The 21,308-nt window shown below is 45.0% G+C and overlaps 1 protein-coding gene across 1 annotated transcript in view; it reads right to left on the bottom strand.

Moving 5' to 3' along the window:
- GRB2 (growth factor receptor bound protein 2) overlaps window positions 1–21,308 on the bottom strand; it is a 66,335-nt gene that overhangs the window by 5,795 nt on the left and 39,232 nt on the right. Inside the window, exon 3 of the mRNA XM_055408610.2 lies at window positions 6,084–6,181. Coding sequence (XP_055264585.1) covers window positions 6,084–6,181 — 98 coding nt within the window. The remainder of the gene's footprint in view (window positions 1–6,083; window positions 6,182–21,308) is intronic.

Below are 21,308 nucleotides of genomic sequence, written 5' to 3'. Positions count from 1 at the left end.
TCCTCCCTTCCTCACTCTCCAGAAAGTGACTCATAAGACACAATCGTGGGCCACTCTTTCTACAGAGGAAGACACTTAAAGATGGGCCTCCTGAGCCAAAGCCCAGTGGGCCCCGGCTGACTCATCAGCAAGGCACTGGGGGGAAAGCCCAGATCTATCGATTGGGGCACAGGATGAACCACTTCAGGTGAAACAGGCCTTCCTGCAGCCACTTGATAAGGCAGCAGCCTCTACAGTGGGATGAAGAGAAGGCAGGGCCAGAAAGCTGGGAGGCCCAGAAGCTGGGCCACTTCTAAGCACACCAAGGGAAGAGGCTGGGGCTGGGAGGGAGCAGGCCCGGAGGGGCAGCGGGCTGACGCTCCTCTCAAGGCCTCTCTCTGCCATCACGGCTCAAAGGTTGGTTTTCAGGAACCACCAGGAATGCTATGGTCTACCCAGTGCAGAGCTAGCTTGCTTCATTTGGAGCAAGTCAGAGTCTCCTCTCCCAGTGCTGATTCACCGGGGTCACAAGAAAAAGTGGGTGAAGTCATGGAAAAGGGCAGAAGCAGCTGGGGTGGGCCAGGAGAAAGAGAAGAAATCTCTGAAACAGCTCCAGGTCGCAGGCGCCTCACTTCTCACAGGAAAGCCACAAGGAACTGGGACAGGTGGCTGTGAAAGCAAGGCTCTCTCTGCAGAGCCCTCTTAACTGTTATTTTAAAAAAGCAACTGACACCACCTGTAGCTGATAAAGACCTAACATGCGTTAAATGTGCAAACTAGAACAACAAAGGTACCGAAGGGGCCTTTAAAGTTATAATCTAACATATATCTATCTTACTTATAAGTGACTGCACTGCAAGATGTCTCTGAAATAACTGTCATTACTGTTCGGTCACTAAGTCACGTCTGACTCTCTGCAACCCCATGGACTGCAGCACGCCAGGCTTTCCTGCCTGCCGCTATCTCCAGCAGTCTGCTCAAGTTCATGTCCATTGAGTTGGTGATGCTATCTAACCTCTGCTGTCCTCTTCTCCTTTTGCCTTCAATCTGAAATAATACACTCTGCTAAAATTCAAACAGAAAGATGGGGGCTGCCGGGAAGGGTGCATTCAGAAGCTGCCATTAGTGACTTTCAACAGGCCTGAAATCTGCAGCCCTGTGTCCACCTCATTGGAGGCAGTGCACTGCCAAGCTGCTGGGGAGGTGGCACCACCTATCTTCCTGGCCTTCAAAGAACTCGAGGGTGAGTCCTCCAGTGCCTGGAAGGAAGGCCCCACCAGAGAAATCAAGCAGGAACACAGCAGAGTGTCGGCCAGCCAGGAAAGGACAGCTCCCAGTGCTGCGACCTTGCAGGTGCTTTCCAGTTTGGTCTGTGCTCGTGGGTGGACAGTGCACACGCCCCTGGCAGTCCTTGGGCTGAGAGGCAGGTGGAATGAAGCTCCTCAACAGTCACACTCTTTCCTCATAGACTGCCAGCCATCTTCCCAGCAGGCAGGCATTTTCCTGTCTTCCTTTTTTAAGGTATAAGTAATGGATCTAAATTAAAATAGCTTAGATGTGCGTGAAATAAAAATAAAAAGCAAGACTTTTCTCCCAAACTCCCCAGAGGCAGTGATTGTCAGCAGGTAGGTGTGTCGGTTTTTAGACCTTCCCCTTATGGTGCACGGTGATACAGATACAGAGGCAGTATTTTTTTGCTCCCAGCTTAAAATTAACTAATTTTTATTTTCAAATTAAAAAAAAAAAAAAAAAGCTGTAGTGATGCAAAGTACTGACTGGAATTTTTACAAAGTAAACATACCCTTATAAGCACCCAGACCAAAAGATAGAAAATTAGTGGGGAGTTTGGTGTCTGCTCCTATTTTCACTAAACACCCCCGCAACCCCCACCAAGAGAAAGGATGTCTCACAATAGAAGGGATATGATGCCATGTGAGGAATAGCTGGCACTCTCAGTTAAAACATTCAATACCATGTACACTTCCTTAGCATTTCACATTGTTTATAACTTTAACTTCTTTCAATGGTGATATCTAGGCTTTCAAGGTGGCTCAGTGGTTAAGAATCCACCTGCCAATGAAGGACACACACACAGGCGACTCGGGTTCGATCGGGAAGATCCCCTGGAGGAGGAAATGGCAACCTACTCCAGTATTCTTGCCTGAAAAATTCCATGGACTGAGGAGTCTGGAGAGCTATAGTCCATGGGTCACAAAGAGTCGGACATGACTGAGCAAGCATACAATGAAAGGTGATATTTATGTGGAATTATATGGCTATGGCCAAACTTTTTTAAAAAATATGGGTTTATGCTATAATACCATGGGAAGCAGCAGCTTATTTCCAATTCAAGTCTATATTACACCCTACAGGCGCTGATCCACACGCATTTAATGCGAAAAGCGTACGTTTGGCTCCACCCCAGTAGACACAACTCACGCTGCAACACTACGCCGACAATCATTTCGCAGTCTGTGTTTAACCTGTTAGCTCAAACGCTGTACTAGGTCATACTCCATTTTAAACTTCCCTCTTCCTAACAAAAACTTTAAAAAGGGGGAGAGAGGGGACAGGGAGGGAGGGTGCTCCGTGCCCTCCCACAGCTCTGAAGCCAACTCTGACCCCGTGCTGCTGGACATCCAGTCACAGAGCAGCCCTGCTTCGTGAAACAGGCCTAAGAAGCCAACCACACCCCCCAGTTCAGGGTCATGGTCTTTTCTGCACTATGGTTTCCTTTTTCAGAGCTCGGATGGATGAGCATTGCTTGCCTTCCAGTCAGTCTGGGAAGGAAGCACCAAGGGGCCTGGACTCGATGCTTCCTGATCAATTATTATTCCAAAAATCCCTACAGTGGGGAGACAGGAGCAGGCATGAGAGTGGTTTTCTCAACCATCAGGCCAGTAACCGCAGCTATCCAAGGAGGATGGCCTTTTTCTATGTTTTCAATAGTCAGATCTGAAATGCCTAAGTCACCTGAAACAATCTGAAGAAAAACAGGATCACGAGTCGGAGACAGTTTATTTAATATAAAAATTACAGCCTGCTGTTCTGCTGAATTCCCCTTCAGCCTGGAAATATGAAAATGAAAGAGAACTTAAGTTGATTTTGTTATCACTCAATCTACTGCTAAAGTCAGCAAACTATGTATGACCCTTGGCCTAAATCTGTCTGGGTTTGGTATGAGTTTAAATCGAAGACTATTTTAAAAATTTTAAGGGTTATTTTAAAAAATTCAAACAAAGACGAATATGTGACATGACAAGAGACTGCACACGGCCCACACGGCTTAAAATATTTATTATCCGGCCCTTTACAGAAAAGCTTGAGCAAATCCTGGATCTCTTGAGGCAGGATTGCAGAAACAGATGTGCACATTTTTGGCTTGTATGGACCAAGAGGTAGGAAGCCCTGTGTGACTCCCAGTGACCACTCCCCAAGTGCTTTTCCTGAGGGGTGTATTCTGTGATGCGGTTTGTGAAAAGCCCACACAGTCCCCAAAGCAACTATGGAACCTAAGTGGCCACAAGAATGCAAAAGTGTGCTTAGTCCACATCCCAGGAATCTGTAATGATCTGCCCGTCTTTTGAAATATCTTGGATAGCACTACTTGCATCAACATTTTAGTAACCCAGGCATGGCTACATGTTAAAACCCACCAATCCAATGTTACAGGGACCTCAAATGAGGGATGTTATCAGTCCACTGACAAGGGGCCAGGAATCTCTTTCATGGAACGCCTCTGAGTATTTATATTTAGTACTTTGGCTTTTATTGTCATGGGTAAATTGGTCCCATCCTTTCTGCAAGCATTTGGGTCTGAGTATCAATTCAAAACTACTTACTGAGCTCCTATGTGCAGAAGAAAGGCATGAGTTGCAAGAGAGTATAAAAGCAGAAGACAAAAATTCCTCAAGGAATCTAGTATCTTTTTAGGGGAAGTGGGGAGAGATTAAACTCATATAGCTACAAAGATACAAGACAGTCCAAGTTCCAAACAAAAACTAGAAAAATGTCCTTTACAAATTAAACTGATTTTCTCCTTGTAAATCATTCCATGAAACATTTAGTGAGCCATCAGAAGGTGCTGGGTTGTTTTTTTTTTTGAAGTATAAGCAGTTTCCTTGAAGACCTTACAGATGCTTCATTACAGACAGTTCTGTATCTATACATAATAGCTATTAATAGGTTTCTTCCCATCACCAAACTGAAGGGTAACCCAACCCTCACTCGCCAGGTGATGGCTTCCTGGATGTGATCTCTCAAAGAACTTCCTATTAATTGTGCATTTTATTATACAATAATTTAACTACAGAACCTAACTTCCCAGTATCAAGGTCGGTCTCTGCACATAATGAGAACTGGGTAAGAATTCAGTGACCAAAACATGAACCTGACAGATGGTTTAGGGGGAAGCTCCTGAGTCATTTGTTTTGTTTTATGGAAGGCAAAGCATCATCTTAGAGCCAACTCGGTTCATAAGGGAGCATTTAACTCCCATTCACTGGCTGGTAAAAGGGGTACATCTATGGGGAGAAACTCACATTGCTCTATAGTTTTCTACACTGGCAGTCTTTTATAACGAGAACTACATGCATACATCAGGAGCTTGGGAGGTACACACACTACTGTACGTAAGACAGATAACCAACGAGGACCTAGAGTGTAACACAGGGAACTGTACTCAATATTCTGTTATGACCTTTATGAAAAAAGAATTTAAAAACTAACACAATATTGTAAATCAACTACACTCCAATAAACTAAAATATTTAAAAAGATGAGAACTATATTCATAAATTAGTGGTTTTAAAATTAAAATACTGGAAGCTTCTCAATTTGCAGGATAGAGAGGAAAGAGCTGTACCACGGTCAAGGCCCTTTTGTGCTCTACGGCACCTGGGTAAGATGATGTGAGATCCGTGTAAGACAAGCGGAGGTTAAGATCTTTGCTCCAGTATCTGCGGGAAGAGAAGCAACAGGGACACATCCCAACAGTGACAATGAGGGAGAGGGACAAATGGGCTGCTACTCGAGGTGGGGCAGTCATCTAGAAGTCTTCTTTACCATTCTGTTGTTAAAACAAGTAGGTAAGATATACCATTTCTCTATGTCTCAGTGGCATTCTAATCTGAGCACTGAAAGCCTCAGTTCTCCCTGACATACAAGAAAACGACTGTGTCTGAGGTAGCAGCAGAGATGAAACAAGAGGCGGGAAGAGAAGGGTGGGAGGGAAATGACCTGTAAGGGCTCCCAGGACCCCACCCGGTCACACAGCAACATAAAAGCTTCTGGAATTAAAAACAAATCCCCCCACACTGTTCTCAGCAGCCTGTTGTCTTCTCTGAAGTGGGAACACTCAAATGGAGGCTGCTGCTGCTAAGTCGCTTCAGTCGTGTCCGACTCTGTGTGACCCCATAGACGGAAGCCCACCAGGCTCCCCCGTCCCTGGGATTCTCCAGGCAAGAACAATGGAGTGGGTTGCCATTTCCTTCTCCAGTGTGTGATAGTGAAAAGTGAAAGTGAAGTCGCTCAGTCTTGTCCGACTAGTAGCAACCCCATGGACTGCAGCCCACCAGGCTCCTCCGTCCATGGGATTTTCCAGACAAGAGTACTGGAGTGGGGTGCCATTGCCTTCTCCGCAAATGGGAGGCTAGGGCAGTGATTGCAGTACACACTGACAGAGAGCCAATTACCGGCCCAGTGCTGTGCTCTGGTGCTATCAAGACTATTAAGACATGGTCCCATAGGAAAATCAAACATATCAATACAAAACCATGTGACAAGTACCTTTTCTAAAAACTCAAAAAGTGCAGAATCTGGCATTTTTTGCAAAATGCAAAACACATCTGGCACCAAGGGTTTCACAGAATAATAATTATGGACCTGTTTTATCATTTGCAGATCACTGACAATTATCATTGAAAACAGACCATTATCGACTATTATGCTCTCGTTATACACTCTCACGAATATGGAAAATCAACGCGTTTTGTGAATTCCCTGGGAAAACAGAGTAAAGAAGTATGACATCCATCCTGATGATCTCAACTTTAGAAACAAGTAGGCGTGTCTGACCCTGGATGGTCCAGCAGAGCCCAACTTACGGATGTGGTTTCATTTCTATGTAGTTCTTGGGGATGAAGCCGTCTTTCCCATTGAGCTCTGCCTTGTACCAGTTCTGATCACATTCTTCATTCAAAACCTGAAAAGAATTCAAACAAGAGAGAAAACAGTCATTTCCTTTTCACTCTTGGGTGGGAAGCCATGCGGATGATTACGGTGCCTTTTGGGTTTGCTTGCGAAAGGTGTTCTTTGGGAGTATGATCACATGGACGCCAAACTTGTTTGTGATTTCCAACAAGCCGAGTAATGGCAACTTAAAGAGACAAGTTGTTGTCTCTGGAAATGAGAAGTTCAGGCTCCTAAAAATCTAGCATTAAAGTCTCAGCGGAAAAGGAAAGAGAGGGAAAAATAAAAGGTGAATTTCCATGAGTTTCCTGGAGAACAGCAAACACTGACCAGAGGATGAAGGGACGGGGAAGCTGTAGCTGCACAGGTGGGTGGCCACAGAACGCGCTGAGGCCCTGTCCAGGGGTCTTCCAGCCGATTTCCAACGCGAAACCCCACCCGGGGCTCTCCCCATACTGTCTCTGGGTTACCCCAAGTGTGGGTCAGCCATCGGCACGCTGCCACCTGCAGGCACCGCTATGTGACCTTGTATGGGAAAAACGTATTTTAATGAAGAAATGTGGCAAGTCCTACTTCCCTTATCCTCAAGGGCAGAGTTAGAGAATGCGCAAAGCACACCAACCAGCCTAATTAGTAGGGGAAAGACCCAGAGATCATACAACTGAGCCACTGCATTCTACAAAATGAAAACAGACCTAGAAATGTGATGTAATCCAAGGTTATGCGCTAGTGAAGACCACATAGATTTTCAGAACTCAAGGAAGGTGCTCTCCAATACTGACTTATATGGACAGGTCAGGCCAAGATACTGTCATCTGCAGAAGAGAGCTAGGCACAGTATAAAACCCACCCTCTGAATCCAAGATTTCTAACAGAAGACAAAGGGTATAGGCATTTTAAAAAAACTATTAACTTAAAAAGAGAAACTGAAATGTGAGGCCAACTCCAAAACGGCAAACACAGGAAAATGTTGATGAGCTGACTAGTACGGTGGTAGTTAATCTATCCTACAGAGCAAAATTCTAAAAGGAAGCTGGTAAAATTCTTTAAAAAGTTATTTATTCATGATGCTGAACAATGCTGGGCTCACTGCCAATTTACAACCTGGGCTGCTTCGTGTACACGTAGTACTGACATTTCACAGTGAGACACAGCTTTGGAAAGGACGGATGAGGCTGAGATACCAACAAAGAGTGAAGCCGCACTAACGCCGCCTCCCAGTGGACTCCCTTCTGAAAGGAGGCTGCACCCGAGCAGTCCTACAAAGCTGGTGCCCACTGGCGATGCTGGCTAACCTGAAGTCCTCAGAGTCAGTCGCTGAGCTGAAGTGCACACAAGACAAGGCAGCAAATCTTGCAAGGGCTAATGTATGTGACACAGAGCTGAAAAAAACAAAACAGCTACTGGTAAATCCCATCAGACTTGGATGAAAACCTTTTTCATTATTTTCCCTTAAAATTTTTTCAGACACTGTACTGTGAACAGAAGTCATTCTGCTGCTGGGCAAGTATAAAGCACACGCACACCCGCACAGCAAGGTTGACGGCTGGAGAGAGGGGCTCCTGAGGCGCTCCACATGCACTCCCGCCACAATGACAGCAGCGTCTGGCCTTGAGCACTGCGGCTAATCCACCCAGATCACAGCAGATTCCAGAGCACGAGAGCATGAGGGCAGAGGAGCTCCAGGCCAGGATTCTCACGTCTACCAAAAACAAGGGCCGGAAGAAAAATGCCGTCTAGTAACTGGCTCATAAAGCATCATGGCCTGTTTGGACCTAAAAACAGAGTAAGGTAAAAAAAGGACAGTTTAACTTGTGACTAATAATCCTACAACAAAGGTGCTACACACCAAGTTTCTGGAACTGTACATTCTTCTTGTCACCTAAGACAGAGGCAAACCTCCCCCTAAAAAAATGCCCACAATCCCAACAACAAAAGAAACTCCAAGGCAACCCCCAGATTTGGCACCACTTTTAGAACTATGGTTTTCTGCAGAACAAAATTAATACTTGTTGTTTAGCATGCTCTTCTCCCAAGAAGGCAGGGAAATATGGAACTAATACGTTGAGATCATCATCATTACTTTGGCTGCATGGCTTGTGAAATCTCAGTTCCCCAACCAGTGATGAGCCTGGCCTTGGCACTGAAAGCACAGGATCCCAACCACTGGACAACCAGGGAACTTCCAACACTTAGATTATTTTTAATGTAATGTTTGAATATGGGAGGCTAAAATTTTAGTTCTCTGAAACAGTCTAGTATCCAGAATATCGCTTTGCCAGAAAGCCACGGTACTGTTATGGTGTGCCTCTAAATCTCCATACACGATAAATTAAGCAAAGACTGGTTCTGCAGGAGACAGAGCACAGGAGAAAGGGCCCTGCTAAGCCAGGGTCACAGAGAGGGAGGACCAAGGCTTCCCACCCAGCAGGTACGTCAGCTTTCACACTCAAACCATGAAAGCCCAGGATGGCATAGTTTAAGAGCTGAAAATTAAGTTTAAATGCCTGAAACAGTGAAGGGCATAAATGGACACAAGTGAGTCTAAAGCAGAGCTGAGAAGGACACCAGGACCAGAAGCATCTGAGCCTAGAGACCATGCTGACTGTGCGATGGCTTTAGACAAAGTTCCCACCCTCCCCAAGAGATCTGCTCAAGCCCAGGAAGAGTTCTGAGGAGCAGACTGCTCCTATCACCACTTCCCCGAAACACAGGCAACTCACCCTTCACTCATTCATGACCTCGTAACAAAAGAGGTGATTGAGTTCAACCACCACATTTTCATTCTGGTTTGAAAATTCCAAGGAATGTTTTTAGCTGTTACCCCACAGCTGCATGTTCTATGCCAACCCCTGTATTCCCTCGAGTGATGACTTTGTAGCCATCAAAACACTGGTTTAAGGGAAGCAGATGATCAGAAGATGAGATTATGAGAGGAGGAGGACAGTTTCAGTGGAGCTTTCATTTGTTCTTCTTCTGGTTGCAGAAAGACTGAATGTGAGATCACAGCCCCAACCAGGAAGAAAACTAAAAGATAAGGAACGGTCTGAGGTTTGCAAAGGAGAATTAAAACCATTGCAGTCTGTTCCACGGAAGGAACACAACGGCTGCTTTTGAGCTGTTGCTAAAGTTAAATTTCTCAACCTGCAAGAGGATAAACCTGGGTATATTCAGCCTGTGAAAATTCACGAACTGTGCACTTATATAATTTTTTCTATATGTATATCATACTTCAACTGAAAGAAATATTTTGGTCAAGAGAACAGTAATATTATAGTCCAATTTACTTGTAAGCAACACACACCAGGGCCTTGTTCACCTCCAGTACAAACTTTTCACACCAAAAATATACAGGGGAGCAGAAAAGAACACAGCGAGGCTTCAGAAACCCCCGCCATGATAGCCTGACATCACTAACCTGTGAAAAAATTTAATTCCTGGAAATAAGAACTTTCTGCACAAATGATAACTCAGAGGATTCCACACATTATACTTCTGTATATATATTTTTTATTAGAGTATAATTGCTTTACAGTGTTGTTAGTTCTGTTGTACAAAGTGAATCAGCTATATGTATACATATATCCCCTCCCTCTTGAACATCCCTTCCACCCCTCTATATTATATAATTTTGATAACATGATTCACTGTTGCCCCCACCCTACCCCAATCTGAGACTATTCTGAAGGCAATGCAAATTTCCATTTATACTGCCAACTTAAAGGTTTCCAAACAGTTTAAAAAAGAAGAAAGAAAAAACAAAGCCAAAGGTCAAAGATTCAGGTCTCAGACCCCTTAGGATACGCCTATTGTGACAGGATTTGACAGGCTCACATGGGTTCAAATTCCAACTTCCCCAATGAGGAGCTGTGTCGCCTTGGGCAAATGACCACTTTCAAGATTTTGGTTTCCGATCTATAAAGTGGTGATAATACTGACCACTGAGAGGGTTTTCAGTGGTAAATGGCACCGCATTTCTATACAAATTACAGAAAAAAGGTGTCTGTTAGGGAAATTTGTTTATAGACTGCTGTATTTTGAAATATGGGGGGGTATTTTCTTGCCTGAACACATCCAATCATTTGTAAATAAACAAAATAAGGAAAACCATGATTTAAAAAAGACAAAAAAGCCGTGCAGTTCTAGAAGAGTACCCATCAAAGCTTTCAACATTCATTCTAACAGCTTGCACGGGGTTCAACACTTCCTCAGGGAAAAATTATTCAAAGTTTTATATCAGTTTGTGAAGCAATGAATAAGAGAGAACATTTGTACAAAAAAGATAGAAACGATTACATATTTAAGCTCTTTCACCACATAAAAATAAAAATCTCGGTACAGCTGGTCCCTGCTTTACAGAAATTCTACATAAGGAAGTGAGGTTTCCCAGCTCTTTAAAGATCAACCAATCCCACTCAGGCAACACTGAAATACTGCCCTGACTTGAAGACATGTAAAGAGCTATGGTGATCCTACCACATAATTTCACACACACACACACCCACACACACACGCTTTTTAAAAGATTATAACCCTAAGAACAACTGTGGCGCACACACACACGCGCGCACGCGCTTTTTAAAAGATTATAACCCTAAGAACAACTGTACAGGGCCCTGTCTAGGGTAACAGTACTGGGACAGCCGTTTAACATCAGTTCTCTTCAGCTTGTTACATATTTTATTAGAAACTATTAGGATGCTCTTCAGTTTCTCAGACTCCTTTAGTATGGATGACTGTGTCGGCCTCAAACTACACTGATTCATTCTGAACACTTTAAATAAATGCTTTACAATCACCAGCTCCATCTGTTACAGTTTTTGCTCAACATGAAAAACATCTTGGCTACGCTGCTTGCTCTACTGTGTGCCAAATCATGAAAAACACCCACACTGTAGACGAGTTACTCTGAATTTTAATGATGAATTTTAATGATCAACTTAAACGTAGTTTAATAATTAAGGTTCCTGGCCCCACAGAAACCTAAGTTGCTTATGCAAGCACACAGAGAGACAGTCCTCAAGTTCACGGCAGGTCAGTCTCCATGATGAAAGACTACAACTCTGTAAAGACACAGCAGGTGCTGGGCCCTTAAAGACCAGAAAGTTGAGAAGAAATGTATATATCAAGTTTTAAAACTCTCTCAATTTTGGCGATTTATAAAAAAAAATGTGTGAACACCAAATCATGCTGTTTTATTAAAAGAAAATCTACTCATTTAAAAAAGTATTTATGTAATGATATCACATCAAGGGAGAATTTTTGCTTTATGGTGATGAACTCTTTCAACAGAAGTACAATATCTGTGCCATGAAATGTGTTTTTTGTTCCCTTTGAAATGGCTATTTCCAGAAGATTCATTTCTTTGGGAATCAAGAAGCTCTAGATTTTAATTTTTTACATTACTTTGCTTTTAAGAAAGGATTCTATTTACCAAACTAAAGAAATCCAAAGGGAATTTGTTGATCAACTTTACTTTCTGACCACCAGAGACACAGACAAGCTAGGTTTTGCTCAGAAAACCCCCAAACCTTCCACTGGTAAAAATCACTCATTGCTTGTATAATCCCACTTGAATACAACCAGTTACGCAGTGCCTTTTCTCCTGTTGCCCAAGAGAGGTCTCACTGACCCTCCCTGCTGCTGCTGCTGCTAAGTTGCTTCAGTCGTGTCCGACTCTGTGCAACCCCATAGACGGCAGCCCACCAGGCTCCCCCGTCCCTGGGATTCTCCAAGCAAGAAGCAGCTGCTATTAATGGGGATCAGTTCAAAAGAGAAATACTGGTGAATCAAGAGGCCAAGTGTCCTAAAGGTCCAGGTGTTGTAGTTTAAGGCTGACCAGGTGTGACCTCAATCTATATTTGGTGCTCTGAATCACTTCAAACACCACTGTTTTCCTGTTAAGAAGTCTTAAGGAGCCTCCAATGGGTCCAAGTTATTCTCAGTTTGGCATTCCACTTTTCATAATTTAGCTACCAACTACTTTCTGTCCTTCTCACCCACTTCTCTAAATGAACCCTTCAGTGCGCCAAGCAAGTCAACTCAGCCACGTCTAAACACAGTCCTCCACGTCCACAGTCTCGCCCCCTCTTCCCCATCTACTCACGCCTCACCCACCACTGTTTTAGTACTGTGCACCCGAATGCTTTGTTCTCTCCTAAACTGCAAGCACCAGAAGAGCTTGGCTCCACGCCACTCTCATCCATATTCTCCACAATTCTCAGAATGGCACCGAGCATATTCTGAGGAACTGATTTGTATGTGGGGGGTTTGTTCTAAGTAATGCACATGGGATCAGAGTAGCTGGTCCTGGGGACAAGAGAAAGGGCACCATACGTTAACACGTTACCATGAAATGCCTTGTGAAAATAATCTCTTAAATAGACCCTCAAAAGAAGACTGACTGTCATGAATCTGTTCCCCCCAAGGAAGAGGGGCAAAATAAAGGAAGTAACAGGAATTAGGCAATCCATCTTCCTGTAACTTAAGCACCGTGTGGAGTACTTCAAAAGGGAGTACCACAAATCCTTCCCACAATACTACTGCTTCTAACTTTCTCCAAGCTAAAAAAGTACAAGGGGTGGGGTGGGTAGGCAGGGAAGGGAAATTTCAGTATGACTGATGAAAGAGTATGTCCTGGGTGGACTAGGGAGGGAAGGTCTCTATATGTGTCCCAACTGACGCTCTCAGCATGGGCACTTCCTGGACCAGTAAGATGACCTACTTTTGCATGCTGTTAATTTTATAACTACAACTCCTCCAGCAAAAGGCTTACAAAGGACAGTAATGAAGATCTTCACCTTTCCCTTCTTCTGAATGGCAGTCAAGATGATGCAGAAAGAAAAACGCCCACACGCTCTCTCTCTCTCACACACACCCATGATCAACTTATAGAGTTCAGGATCACTCCCGCATTTTTTTAAATGAAAGATTTCCTTTGTAATGTTCACATATGTAGGAGGATGAACAATTAAGAAGACTAACCAAATTATTATCATAAGAATAACCAAAAGAAGATTATTTTTCTTTCTTTGAGAAACATTTCAGTACTCAAAAAAAAAAAAAAAACCAACCAAAAAAAAGATTGGGTACGCTTATCAACCTCTCCAGGTTTGGCTGTCATTAAGAAAGCTGCCCATGACATTTTAACAAAACAGGAAGGTCGTTCACACTTATGTAACTATTACTCCACCCAGATAAATGCACAGGCAGTACCCCCAAATAAACTCTTTATATACCAAAGGGGTACGAAGAGTTTCCATTCAAAATAACTGTCTTCCGTATTTGGTGACTTGCGGAAGACCTGTTACTTTGGTATAGCTGACTGCTCAAGAGAAGAATGCAATGCTCTCAAGGGTGTCAGGATTTCAACCGCGGGGGTCTGGGGCAGTTGGTGGGGGGGGACATGGTGGACAGAGACAAAGATAAATAGAAGGGAGTTTCAAGAGAGAAAATGATGTGCATTTGAAAAACCCAACAATCCTGCTACAGCCTGCCAGGAATGAGACTAAGCCCTGAGCCAGGTGAACTGAGGACACAATGGCCACCCTTCCCTCCCCAGGGAGCTTGGAGTGTGGTGAAACGCCTGTGGCAACACCATGCGGGGATGCCAGCAGAGAGGGGAATTACGGGTACTACGGCAAGGACTGATTCAACAGAAAATGTCTGAGTTTCAAACACCAAAGGGAGAGACCCAAGTCCAGTTTAGGGGTTACAGAAAAGCTTCCTGGGTGGAGTGTGCTTAGTCACTCAGTCGTGTCCGACTCTTGGTGACCCCATGGACTACCCCACCAGGTTCCTCTGTCCATGCAATTTTCCAGGCAAGGATACTGGAGTGGGTTGCTATGCCCTCCTCCGGGGATCTTCCCAAGCCAGGGATTGAACCCAGGTCTCCCACACTGTGGGCGGCTTCTTTACCATCTGAATCCCCAGGGAAGCCCGGGTGAAGTGTGAGGAAGGTTATATTCCCACAGCCCCAACCTCAGGTTACACTGTTTGCATCTTTAGTTCTGCTCAACTTGTACAGAACTCTGAGTGGAAGGAACATGGCAGACCTCTCAACTTGCTATCAGGCAAACGGAGGGGTGGACGGTTCCCTCAGTCCATTTGGCAGCCACTGACCAACAGACTGGTTAAGCTTCCTTAAGTTAGTAAAACCTTTACCAATGGTATCAAAATTCCTAATTGGAAATAACCAAAATAATCACAAAACTTCCTGCATGCAGATCCCTGGGTTGGGAAGATCTCCTAGAGAAGGGAATGCCTACCCACTCCAGTATTCTTGCCTGGAGAATTCCATGGACAGAGGTGTCTGGCGGGCAATAGTCCATGAGGTTGCAAAGACTCTGACACAACTGAGCGACTAATACATACACATGGCTAACTCTTTAATGATATATATTTAGCTACTGTCCTTGTTCATTAATGGAAGGCTTTCAACTTTAGGCTAAATCCTACAATTCTCTCCTCAAGAACCACCAAACAAAATAAAAAAACAAAGCCTCTCAAGCCAGGGGAACAGCAGTCACCTGTTTTCTAATGATAGGCAAACCTGCTCAGGTTCATCAGCTCTACTACACTCTATGATCTCACTTCCTGTTGCTTCAGCCAAAAAAAAGCAGGAGTTTCCAAAAAAGTCCTTTTCTGCCCCAAATTAATGACAACAGAGTTTATTAAGTTTTACTCAAGCTTATTGATCCAAGATGTGAACTAAGTAGGGTCCACTGATTTATAGTCATTGAGGGACCCAAGAGCCACCCCACAGAATCTAATAGGAAAAAGAGGCATCAGTCACTGAGCTTAATCACAGACAACTGCATGAGAATCTATGACTCTGAAGATCTCAAGGCCAGGGGTCTTTACACCTCGGGTGGCACCGTTCTGAACCAAAAAAACCTAGTTCCAAAAGCATTTTCCACTTCTGAAGCAGCTAATCCAGCTCCATGGCAGAGTCCATAATCCCATGAGAGAGGGACTGGGCTAGCATGTTAAGTCCCCACCCCACTGCCAGGGTGGAGGTGATGCAGGCAATTCAACAGGTAAGTATAAACACTAAACTGAAAATGTGGATTCGTGCTGCGTTAAATGTAAGATTTGGGAGCAGAAAAGACAGGGACTCCTTTAGTCTGGGAAGAGGGGGAATGTTGTCAGAGAGTAATATTTGAGGGGACATCCAAAGGACTGCCTATGAGTAGTCCAGGCAGAAAGCTCCAGTGAAAACATTAGGGCGTTTAAAGTGATCAGAAGTCACTGAGGAGTGACAGTCAGGTTTGCCTTTTTCAAACATTCCAATCTGAGAATGAACTAGAGGGAAGACCAGGTGAGACCAACCACAGCCGCCAGGTGAAAGATGGGACTGGGACTGCAGTGGGAAAGTGCCGTGGAGGGAAGCAGATAGATTCAAGATACCTACAGAGGTGGAATCGAGAGAGCTCGGTGGGGAGATGGGACTCAGTGGCCTCCCTCTTGGCTGTCGATTCTTTTTCTCTCTGTAAAGCACTATATAGAGCTGCTGGCAAATTTCCTTTAAAGTCCTCATGAGTAAAGAGCCCAATTGTAAAGGCAGATGGTACTCCTGAGCCTCTCCAGGTCCAGTGGACACTCCTTCGCCTTTCTGTGCCTTGCACCTGTGCAGACCTTCCACAGGCTCTCTGTTCCCCAGCAGGGAGGCCCGCGGAAGGCGGCTTCCTGTCTGGGGATTCCGTGCACCATCTCAGCCCTCTCCACTCAGTCATCTCCTCCTCTGGGTTCTGGCAGCGCCTCCCCCTTCCTCTGCTCTGCTCTTTCTGCAAGCCTCAAGATGGTAACCCGGTTTCCAGCTCTGGGTACTGCACCATCCCCTGTGGCTTCCAGAGAAACCCTGCCCATACCTTTCTTGCAAACAGTCTCAATAAAATCTCTTCAGATTAGCCAATTTAGGTGTGTCATGTTTCCTACCAGGACCCTGGCTGAGATCCTCCTCAAATCAGTTCTATCCATCCTTTGGAACTGATTAAGGAGATAGTCCAGAGAAGGCAATGGCACCCCACTCCAGTACTCTTGCCTGGAAAATACCATGGATGGAGGAGCCTGGTGGGCTGCAGTCCATGGGGTCACGAAGAGTTGGACACAACTGAGCGACTTCACTTTCACTTTTCACTTTCATGCATTGGAAAAGGCAATGGCAACCCACTCCAGTATTCTTGCCTGGAGAATCCCAGGGATAGGGGAGCCTTGTGCGCTGCCGTCTCTGGGGTCACACAGAGTCGGACACAACTGAAGCGACTTAGCAGCAGCAGCAAGGAGATAGTCCATCATATAAAGTGACAGTTACAGGGCAAACAAATCACAGAAGTCCAAATTCTACTGACTACTTAGGAGAAGAAAACTTAAAAGACTCTTGAGGTCCACCACTCTTAAGCTGCTAAATAATTCTGTCTACTACTAAAACAGTTACACGGAACTAAGAAAGGTGATGAAGCAATGAAAACCTAGGATCTGTAATCCGGTCAATGCTAGGCGGTCCTGTTGAGTTAGCTGTAGCTGCTGTCCTCTTTGAATTGCACTCTGATTCACGTTTGAGTGTGTACCACACTGAAAGCTTTGTGCTAGGAAGCTGCGATGGGATTTGGGGGGTGGGGGAAGACACACAGTCCTACCTTTGGAAGTGTTTACAGCTAAGGGAGCTATGTATGTAAATATTAAGGGAATAAGTAGAAAGTGGGATAAGGGAAATGGCTGATTTTGAGCTGACTATGAAATTCATGGGAGAAGGCAACGGTACCCCACTCCAGTACTCTTGCCTGGAAAACCCCACGTACGGAGGAGCCTGTTAGGCTGTAGTCCACAGGGTCGCTAAGAGTCGGACACAACTGAAGCGACTTAGCAGCAGCAGCACGAAATTCACAGCTACATGTTTCCAAATGAGCTGCTTGGTTGATGTAGAAAAATTCAGTTCATGTCTGGAGGAACAAGAAAAAGGGCAACTTCAAATAGTCCAGGAACCTAAAGGCAGAGCAACTCAAGAGTAGCTAAGGTGTGGTAAACCAAGGCCATCATCCCTTTTATATTTTAATTGGGGTTCAAAAAAGGAGGGAGTTGCTATTAAGTCACACTTTACTTTCTATCCTCTCTCTGCCAGGCTACAAACTGCCCTCCTGTGAAATGGAGCGGTCACATGTTTAAGCGACAAATCGTAGTTAACAGGCACTGTGGATGGCTGGATGTGGCTCAATGGCGTGGAGCTGCCTCTCAGAGGTAATCCCCAGGGCGATGCTACTCCACTGCGCCTCCTCGCTGTCTCTGCCATTCTGCCGAAGTGCCACCGGGAAGGCTGAGGAGTCTTATAGCCCAGAAACCTTCAAGGCTGGGGTATCATGTGGGCCTGCCTGGGGTAACTAGATCAAGTGGTCTATTCCAGTCCTATCACTCAAGATTTGAGAGACCACCCCCTTCCTTTACTTTTTGGATGACTGTATTGGCAAAGATGAAAACAAGTTAATCTTCAGTGATGATGACTGGCTGCTCCTGGTGGGAGTATAAAAAGGTGTATGGTTTCACTGAAAAGAATTTAGCCTTAAATATTCAAGATCTGAATTTTCATACCTATTAACCCAGTAAAGCCCAGCCATTCTTAGGACTCTATTCTAATCAAATAAGAAAGAAAGAAAGTGAAGTTGCTCAGTCGTGTCTGACTCTTTGCAACCCCATGGCCTGTAGCCTACCAGGCTCCTCTCTCCATGGGATTCTCCAGGCAAGAATACTGGAGTGGGTTGCCATTTCCTTCTCCAGGGGATCTTCCCGACCTACAGATCAAACCTGGGTCTCCCGCACTGCAGGAAGATGCTTTACCATCTGAGCCACCAGGGAAACCCAAATAATCAAGATGTACTGTATTAAGACTCAGTGAGCAGACAATTATAAGTGACCATTTTGAGTCAGTGCCTGTGCTCAGTCCTGGGGAAACCACAAGACAGAAATGATCCCTACTTACAAGGAGCTGACAGCAGAGAAGGGAAGGGAACTATGTAACTTAAGGCATCATAGATAACGATGTAAAGTTCAAAGTGCTCTGGATGCAAGCACACCTTGAGAGCTAATTGAATCATGCATAGAGGTGGCAAGGAAAGCTCACCTGGGCAGTAACATTTCAACCGGAAACACTAAGTACGAGTAGGTCTTAGCCAGGTTTAGGGGTGGGAATGGAGGACACGAGAGAGAGAGAGAGAGAAAAGAAATATTCTAAGCAGAGGGACGAGTACAGGTAGAGGCTCTTGGGTGGGAAGGGGTTTAGTATAGTCTGGAATGGAAATAACAGATCCAAAGGAGTTATGTGAAAAGTAGAGGCTTAGAGGCTTGGAGGCTAGAGGTAGGGAACTGGCTAAACTGTGCAGGGCTCTAAGAGTACAGTAAGGATCCTGGGAGACCAGGGACTGAACCTGCTCTTGAGTATGACGATTCTGGTTTCTGTGTGGCACAGAGCTCTGGGAGGGATGCAAAGTGGCAGCAAGAAGACCATTTAATTAAGGGGCTCCTGGAGAAGGCAATGGCAAGCCACTCCAGTACTCTTGCCTAGAAAATCCCATGGATGGGGGAGCCTGGTGGGCTGCAGTCCATGGGGTCGCTACGAGTCTGACGTGGCTGAACGACTTCACTTTCACTTTTCGCTTTCACACATTGGAGAAGGAAATGGCAACCCACTCCAGTGTTCTTGCCTGGAGAATCCCGGGGACGGGGGAGCCTGGTGGGCTTCTGTCTATGGGGTCACGCAGAGTTGGACACGACTGAAGTGACTTAGCAGCAGCAGCAGTGAGCCAGGCTAGAAGAGATGGACATTCTGACTAGGGTGGGGGATTCTGACTGCCTTGAGAAGACTCTCAGATGAACACTAAGAAACCCACACGCATTACTGTCACACTCTTAAATTTACCCCTCTACCGTGTTTGCAGGAACAGGGAACATAGTACAGGAAAGGGTGAGATCAAATTTCAAGTCATATCACTAGCTTCTCAAGACCACATAATCTAAAACTTAAAGTTTATTTTGCACCATAAATAAAGTGAAAATGTATAAAAAGGATAATCCTTCGGTTGTGCTGAGGTGATGTTTGATGGGTATTAATACATAAGTAAACGTCTACACAAAACTGACATAACTTTTTCAAACAACCAATTCAAATAACTATAATGTGCAAACTGTAGACTCTACTCATATTAAGCTTTCTCTACTTCCAAAAGTGACCCCAAATACAGACATTTTCATTAAGAAAACAGACGTGAGAATTCAGGATATGACAACTTTTTCTAGGTACCTCTCTAACGGAATCGGAGACAAATATAGCTGTTGTTGACAGACAGGCTGAACTAACTACCCCTCCTTTTACCGACAGAAGGGAGACTTGTCTTGTAATTAACTAGCTTTCACAGCCTCCTTCAGGCAGCTGCATGGCTCAGAAGGCAGGAGGGAGGCCTGGGGGGAGGGAAGGGTGGTGGGGCGGGGGCAGCCAGAGCACAGCCACGCAGCTCTGTTCTCAGCCTGTACAGTCAAAGGCAGACAAGCCCAGCCCTGCTCCGCCTGTTAGTTTTATCTGAGCACCTACACACTGTTTCATGGAGAAAATCAGCACTTTCATCCCACAGAGACGTCACAACCTGCAGAGAATAAGGGACTAAGAGGACTAAATAATAGGATGTATTAATGCCAACAGCGGGCTTGTCAGGTCCTCACTTCCAGATTACAAGAACGACTTCCTGATTTTAGGCAGTATTTAAAGTGGGAAACTAGTGTGCCATCCCCACTCCAGTGTTCTTGCCTGGAGAATCCAGGTGAGGGGGAACCTGGTGGGCTGACGTCTATGGGGTCGCACAGAATCGGACACGACTGAAGTGACTTAGCAGCAGTATGCCATCCACAATTCTGGGTCGCTACAGGACTAACAGAACAACGTCAGTGCTGCGTGGAAATTCAAGGGGAAACCAGGCATATGGGGTTCCTCTCTTGCCCATAATAACAAGGAGCTTTCCAAACCATAAAAATGATCAGCCATATGATGACCAACTCAGGTATGACTACTGTTGGCCACTACAGAATGATTACCACTGAGCCTTTCTAACCTCTCAACCCCTCCCCATAAGGTCAAAGGCTATGAATGGCTATGCGTAACAGATCTAAAATGTTTCAACTATTACATCTGAATTGACCAGGACCAAAATACAGGTCAGGAAGCAACAGTTAGAACTGGACATGGAACAACAGACTGGTTCCAAATAGGGAAAGGAGTACGTCAAGGTTGTATATTGTCACCCTGCTTATTTAACTTATATGCAGAGTACATCATGAGGAACGCTGGGCTGGAAGAAGCACAAGCTGCAATCAAGATTGCCAGGAGAAATATCAATAACCTCAGATATGCAGATGACATCACCCTTATGACAGAAAGCAAAGAAGAACTAAAGAGCCTCTTGATGAATGTGAAAGAGGAGAGTGAAAAAGCTGGCTTAAAGCTCAACATTCAAGATCATGGCATCTGGTCCCATCACTTCATGGCAAATAGATGGGGAAACAGTGGCTGACTTTATTTTTCTGGGCTCAAAAAATCACTGCAGATGGTGACTGCAGCCATGAAATTAAAAGACGCTTACTCCTTGGAAGGAAAGTTATGACCAACCTAGACAGCATATTAAAAAGCAGAGACATGCCTTTGCCAAGAAAGGTCTATCTCGTCAAGGCTATGGTTTTTCCTGTGGTCATGTATGGATGTGAGAGTTGGACTGTGAAGAAAGCTGAGCGCCAAAGAATTGATGCTTTTGAACTGTGGTGTTGGAGAAGACTCTTGAGAGTCCCTTGGACTACAAGGAGATCCAACCAGTCCATTCTAAAGGAGATCAGTCCTGGGTGTTCACTGGAAGGACTGATGCTAAAGCTGAAGCTCCAATACTTTGGTCACCTCATGCAAAGAGTTGACTCACTGGAAAGACTCTGATGCTGGGACGGATTGGGGGCAGGAGGAGAAGGGGACGACAGAGAATGAGATGGCTGGATGGCATCACCAACTCGATGGAGGTGGGTCTGAGTGAACTCTTGGAGCTGGTGATGGACAGAGAGGCCTGGCGTGCTGTGATTCATAGGGTCGCAAAGAGTTGGACACGACTGAGCGACTGAAC

The sequence above is a fragment of the Moschus berezovskii genome, chromosome 20 (genome assembly GCF_049115385.1).
Source record: "Moschus berezovskii isolate FMDL1 chromosome 20, NW_MosBer_1.0, whole genome shotgun sequence".
NCBI lineage: Eukaryota > Metazoa > Chordata > Mammalia > Artiodactyla > Moschidae > Moschus > Moschus berezovskii.
This window is presented reverse-complemented; position numbering and strand designations above follow the sequence as displayed.